Below are 7,304 nucleotides of genomic sequence, written 5' to 3' on the forward strand. Positions count from 1 at the left end.
TTCTAGTAAGTCTTGAAGTAATTGAAATTTATAAGGGTGCCACTTTTCCTTCTTTAATAATTTTGTTACAGTCGCTCTCTGAAGCGTGTTTTTCAAAGGGAACTGAGTAATTGAGAGGTTCGAGCAATGAAACCAGGATATCCAATTTTTTATTATTAGGAACACCAGTCCTTCCTAGTCTTAAGATCCAATAGTTTCAGTCTCTCTCCACTTGGCCATAATTCTACTAATTGTAGACAGGTCTGCTTGGTTATTTATTGTTAAAGGTTATCGGAACTTCGTTGTGTGTTCTATTTTTGTCACCACAACCAAGCATAATTAATATTTCGATTCTCTGAGTCTCAGTTAAACGCATTATAAATGTTTTCAATTAGCAATACAGTTGAAATGTTTAAATAATTTTGAAGACTATGCCAAATATTTACAAACAGACATGTAGGTTATTGAAATGACTGTAATGGTTATAACTGCTTTGAAATGCTGTTAATGGCGGCCATTTTTAGCATTTGATAAAATAAATTTTAAGAATGTGGAATGTAATGTATCAATTTATGTTTCAAAAGTATTATAATTATTATTTGCACTTAATTATTTCTGGAACAGTTAAAGATAGGTATAGGCCAATACACGTAACACATATCTAGAATTTTCCGGAGAATCCGAAACTGCAAAATAGGTGGTTCCGTTTAAGAAAAATAGTTATTTATGTGTGTTTATAACAAGTGTATAATCCTTTTTTGATCAATGGGAAACTTTTCAATTGGAAAACTTGACAATTCCCATGAATGATAAAAGGGGATTTTACACACGTGTAACATAAAAAAAAATGTTCTGCTTTAGAAACATTAAAAAAAATCAAAAATATCAAATTACTTTACGCACTTAAAGGACTTTACGGTAAAAAAAGTCAAAACATTTGTTGACAAATTATAAATTAAATGTCAAATAAACGTCAAACTACACTGGTGCGTAAAAAGACTTTTAGGCACTCGTGCGTAAGTGAAACTTTACACACCCTGGGAAGTATGTAAAGTGAGCACTTTACGCACGGTAGTAGAAAAGATATATTTTCTGTCACACTTTTTTGCGACATCCTATATATTTACATTTAAGGTCAAAAGATACCCGATCCAGAAATAAAATCGACGTGTCCCGTAAAATTTTCAAAAACCCTTTGATTGAATTTGTTCGTTATTAAATCCCAAATCTGTATACATATTTTTGTATTTATGGCTTTGTATCATTTTCAGATTCCCGGAGAAAAATTCCCAACAACCAATGAAGACTTGCAAGGATTCTGGGATATGGTTATGTTACAAGTGAGAGAAGTGGACAAAGTTTTCGAAGAAATCAACACCCTAAGGGAAAACAACTGGAAAGAGGTAGCAATATTGTTTTACACTAAAATTCACCCATATTTTATTTCATTAACATAAATCTCGACACCATTTAAAAACAATACGAATAAATATTAATAATAATTATTATTGTTTCGTATGATATTAAACTAACTGGATCAAATAATTTATAATCGTTTAAGCGGGCGGCATACCTAACGAGTTTTTCGCTTTACTTACGGCAAGTGGGCACCCATTTATTAATGCCCGTAATAAATTATATCACCGTTTGTTTTAAAAAAATTTTGATTATTATGTCAAAACGGTGTGTTGCGGCCGCATGTTTTTTTTTCCGCTCGTAACCAGTTAATTTAAAATATGTAAAACTTTTAACCGTGATCTTTAATGTGGCATTTAAAATTCTTATTGGTAATACCGCTTTGTATTTTTTTTATTGAACATTTTTAGAATTGCTATTAGAATTATGAAAATCGTGTTAAGTTAAAGGTAATCAGCCTAAAAAATGTATTTGTTAATTTGTGTAAAAAGCTAAGTTTCTCATCCCCTATTTTGGTTTCCATAATTTAATAAAAATATAATAATAAATATTTAACATTTTAATAGTGAGTCCTCGAAGTGTATTTCCAAGTTACAGAATTAGGTCCCGTACTTTCCCTTATAATTATTTAATTCATTACTAAATAACCGCCAAAATGCCAGTACAGATTTAAATATTGTGGTGAAATAAAATAAAATTAAGTTTATACTGTAAGGGTTTACGGTATAAATTTAATTTTTTCAACTAATTTTGATACTAGGTGGGTTGTTTAAATCGGCAGTTAAGCATTAGGAAACTTTTTGAATTTTAATTCTGGTCAATTACGATTAGGTATTTTTTTAAGGTAAATTTACGGATTTGTATCAATGATAACCATAAACGTACTTATGCCGATTTGCATTAGCCTCAGATCAAAATTTATCCAATTTTTTTAAGGGTGGCTGAAGTTTAATACAGACCATATATTTTTTGTAAGCACCCTAATTACATTTGATAATTTCTGATATTTTAATTGAAATCATGCTCTTTGAGTCGTCTGCAAAATTAATCAAGCTGGATGAATCTTTAATCATGGCCAGAGGCAGATCATTCTGGATACTTCCTTGTGGTACTCCTAGTTCAACATCAATTGATTTAGAAAAGCTACCTTCTTATCTAAAGACGGACCTTCGAGGATTTTCACGAAAACTAGGACTCCACCGATTTTAAACCAGTACCCTGTATACCATACAATTCCTGTTTTAATTATGCTTTTCCTCCCTATATGCATTTTTATACCTGTCATTATGACCGTTTAAAGTATACAAAACATCAAATCTCCTTTTACATTCCTGAAAAAAAGTTTATATTATACTTGAAGAAATTTCCCATTGTTTATCAATTTTTAAAGGGTGACATTAATAGAAGCCATTCCAATCAGCATTTGACAGTAAATATATAAAAAGGTTCTTGTCATGTATGCTAAAAATATGTTTTTATAAAAGAATTTTGTTATCTCGACTTATCTCAAAAGTTAGTTGCTAAGCTGTATGATCCTGTCTAAATTAAAATCATCTACTAAAAAAATTATAAAATTCTTATCTACTAAATCACTTTACATTATGACAACTTTATTTATTAGTTTTTATGGATTTTCTAATCTATCTTTTGTTGCATCGAATTATGACCTCGGCTATTGCCTATAATATGGCCCGCAATTATTCAACAGAAGAGCTAAGAGTGGGTTAGCAATCATGAGTTGCTCAATCTGCCTCAATCGTGATCTTCTAAAGAAGTTTGAAACTTGGTAATATGTACTGATGAGATTTAGCAGCTTGCCTTGTGAATAATTAGGAATTTTCATAACATTATGACAGTTTAAAATAAGTTATCTTTGTTGTTCCTTCTCTTCTATTAATTTGCTACCAAGTCAATCCAACTCATTTTGATCTATTTCACTTACTCTTTCTTCAATTTATATTTCTGCCTAAGCAAAACCACTCTTTTTATTAACTCATTCTTGTTTCAATTCTCTCTTGAGTTATTGGTTTTCTTATATTTGCTGCTTCTCCACATGGTTTAGATGTAACTGTCTTTGATGCAAACTGCTGTGCCTCCATGTTCTTTGAAATTTCTGAATTTTTTTATGTTTTTATTTGACCACTCATCTTCGGACTTGGTTGAACCAAGGTTCAGTTAAACAAGAGTCCAAAGGAGTTGTATTTTCTTGAGTAAAAACGTTAATTGCATTAATGCTGGTTCCTCCACGTATAAATTGGAACTTACATGCTTGAATACGTCTGCAATTTATCCTTCTTTTATTCTGTTTTAAAAAATAAGTTGTTAGTAAGTAGTTATTAATTTGATCTATTATCGAACATATTTTTGTTTTGTGTCATTTTTTGATATCTACAGTCAGTCAAAATGAAAGTCGTACACCTAAGGTTTCTTTTACATTCTGTACAAATAACGTGCAAAATATTTCCAACTATATATATCTGCAATCAGCATAAAATGTTAAAGTTGTTGAGCAAAAATATGCAAAGGATGCATGCTGAGCATAAAAAAGTATAAGAGATAAGAAAATGTTATGGTCAAAATGAAACCCGTACATCATATTTACTTTACAATAACATTAATATTATTTATAGTTAGCACTTGGTATTAAGAGCATCTGTTACTTTTAACACTCCTGTGTAATTTCTAATTGAGTTTAATTAATTTTTTGACCTTCTTTTACCATATGGGGCGTCAGCGTGGACAAACAAGCGTTGTAGAACGGAAATTAATTATACAACATTGGAAAGATGGAAAATCATTGCGACAAATTTCCAAAATGGTTTGTAGGCCGCACTCTACCGTGCAAGGAGTTGTGGATCGTTATAAAAGTGAAAATAGAATATCAAATAAAGTAAGGAAAAGCCCTCGAAAAATGTTTAATTCATACGACGAACGTTGGATCCTCAGGAAAGTTGCGGAAAACCCGAAAATATCTGCACCGAAGTTGGCAAAAGATATTGAGAAATATTTACGAAAAACAGTTAATCCTCAAACAGAAATTTTCTAAAAAAAAATAATATTCATAGTAAAGTGGCTCGAAGAAAACCTTGGATCAGTAAGGTAAATAAAATCAAGAGGTTAAGCTTTGCTGAAGAACACAGAGACAAAGATTTTTTATTTTGGAAGGACGTAATTTTTACAGATGAGAGTAAATTTTGTATTTTCGGATCAGATGGACAACAACGGGTGTGGAGAAAGCCCAATGAATCTCTCAAAGAACAAAATCTACGAGCCACAGTAAAGCACGGAGGTGGTTCAGTCATGGTCTGGGGGTGTATGTCAGCTGCAGGTCCTGGAAATCTACATTTTATAGAGGGCATAATGGATCAGAACATGTATTTGGACATACTTAAGCAGAATTTAAAGGCAAGCGCCCGAAAATTCCGAATTGAAAAAAAATTTTAACTCTACCAGGACAATGATCCAAAGCATAAGGCACAGAAAGTAAAGAATTGGTTGCTCCATAACTGTCCAAAAGTACTTGAAACTCCACCGCAAAGTCCAGATATTAATGTCATTGAAAACTTATGGTCACATTTGAAAGTTGCTATAAGAAACCATAAAATTTCAAACAAAGAGCAATTAAAAGTAGTGATTCAAGAAGAATGGTCTAAAATATCACCCGAATATTGTGAAAAATTGGTGCGATCAATGCCCAATCGTTTGGCAGATGTTATAAAAAATAAAGGACTACCAACAAAATATTAATCTCTTTTTTATGTTTTTTTTTCTGTATAATTTTAATGGTGTACGAGTTGTAAAATCGAATGTAAATTTAATTTTCTCATTTTTCTTAAAACTTCTTTTTGTGAAAAATATATTTTTACATTTATTTTGTCTTTCAAAGGCCATCATATAAAATGTATATATTATTTATTTTATTTAAGTAAAAAATATATTTTTGTAAACAAATAAATAAAATGTAAGGGGTGTACGAGTTTCATTTTGACCTTAAAAGTGACATTGAATCCCAGAAGTGACTTCATAACCGTAAAACTATTATTTATCAAAAACCTAGACACACACTTGCAATCTTAAGTTGATTCAGTGATTTTTCTTTGTAGGCAATTGATGTAAATTTGAAAATTTATATTATGTTCTATAATAGTATACTCGTACATAGGTTGTTTATTGCACTAATTGTTTTTCATCTACCTCCATACTATTTTTGTATTTTTACACTTAAATGGACTTTCATCCACAAATACTCTACTTGAATTTTAATATTTATTCTTCTTCCAGGACACACCAAAAAAAGAAGTTAAATCAAACGGCACAACCAAACGTAAACCGGTATCGAAACCGAAAGTGTCGGCCGCCGCAGAAGAGGCTAGAAAACAACGCGAAGAACAAAGAAAGAAAATGATCGAGGAAAGAAGGAAGGCAATGAAGGCCGCTCAACAGAGCAAACCCGTGGATAGAATAGAAATTTTCGCGCCCGAATCTAGCTGAGAGTTGCCTTAATCTTAGGGTAAATTAGCTTAATCAAAAAGAAAAACGTATACTGTGGTAATTTTGTTAATTATTATTATAGCTTCGCGAATAGCACCCCAGTTTTTACTTAAATAAGGCAATTTTAGCTGCATTACAGCAGAAAACTATACAATATACATATATAATAATAAATTTATATTAACTAAAAAAAAAACAAATTCTACGCCTCGTTATTTTGTAGTTTTGCTTGTTGATGAATTAAATGCCTCCCTAACTCTTATTATGATATCTATATTAACGTTAAGTTTGTTTGGAGTAATAACTTGCTAAAGAGGAAAACTTTATATAACGTATTGTGCAAATTTAATATTTTATTGAAAACTTGTCTAAATTGTGTGTTTTGTATGTGGAAATGTTGTGGTCCATTTACATTTTTTTATCGCTCTCTATAATTAGTAGAATCATCTTTATAAAAAAGTACGTGATGTGTGAAAAAAATCATAAACCTATTTTCTTTTTGCGTAGTTCTAATTTCTTTATACATAAAAGACTGAGTTGATTGAGCTACGTAACGTATGTTTATACTTATATATGTTTAACCAAATAATTTAATAATAATATACATTCCCAGTGCTTTTTTTACCATAATGACTGGAATTTTTACATCCTGTATAATGTGGCAATATACTTGTTATTTATATAACTTTTGTTGAGATTATGGGTTTGGATTTTTTGTGTATAATTTTTTAGCGATATATTATGTAGTTGTTTCTAAGATTTTTTTTGCAAAGACTTTATTTATTATCGATTTATAATTATTTTTCATTTAAAATTTAATTACATTAACTATAATAAAAGGTTTTTACGATCAACGTTCGTTTGTATTATTACAGTTCTAACAGAAAAGAACAATTACTGTTAGGTTTTTGAAATATTTGTAACATATTTTGTGTATACAGAGTGTGCCGCATGCAAGGGCCGCTACACTGGAACCTGTGAAAGATGCAACGCGCCTTTTCCAAAAATTTTATTACTTCTGGAAAATATAGTTTTGACTTCTATTTATTTTTACAGCTATATTTTTATACTTTAAAGAAAATCCAAGACAACTTTCTAAAAGCACTATTAAAGTATCCTTTTCGTTCGGCTTGTATTTTTCCGGGAAGACCTTCAACTTTTTTTCTAATACGGATTCTAAGATATAAGTCAGAGTCAAAGATAGCTTTATTATCATAACATAGTTGTTGACAAGGCCATTTGGTCAAACTAAAATTTTAATGTAGATATAAGATGTAAAGTATAATACTTATATTAGGAACCAAGACATACAAAAAACTTGAGAAAATATGAAACACTAAAAAATTCAATAATTATACATTAAAATTTCGTCAATGGCGATAAACAGAAACATAAAAATAAGCATCAGATCAAATTAT

At 30.3% G+C, this 7,304-nt stretch overlaps 1 protein-coding gene across 3 annotated transcripts in view; it reads left to right on the top strand.

Annotated features, from left to right (window-relative positions):
* Window positions 1-6,086, top strand: part of LOC126743446 (uncharacterized) — a 56,681-nt gene extending 50,595 nt beyond the window's left edge. For 2 of the 3 annotated variants that reach the window (XM_050450547.1, XM_050450549.1), the window contains 2 exons: window positions 1,251-1,382; window positions 5,677-6,086. In XM_050450547.1, coding sequence (XP_050306504.1) covers window positions 1,251-1,382; window positions 5,677-5,886 — 342 coding nt within the window. In that variant the 3' untranslated portion in view covers window positions 5,887-6,086. The remainder of the gene's footprint in view (window positions 1-1,250; window positions 1,383-5,676) is intronic. The other variant, XM_050450548.1, reaches the window with a different exon arrangement.
* Window positions 6,087-7,304: the final 1,218 nt, after the last annotated feature.

This window comes from Anthonomus grandis, chromosome 12, assembly GCF_022605725.1.
Source record: "Anthonomus grandis grandis chromosome 12, icAntGran1.3, whole genome shotgun sequence".
Taxonomy (NCBI): Eukaryota; Metazoa; Arthropoda; class Insecta; order Coleoptera; family Curculionidae; genus Anthonomus; species Anthonomus grandis.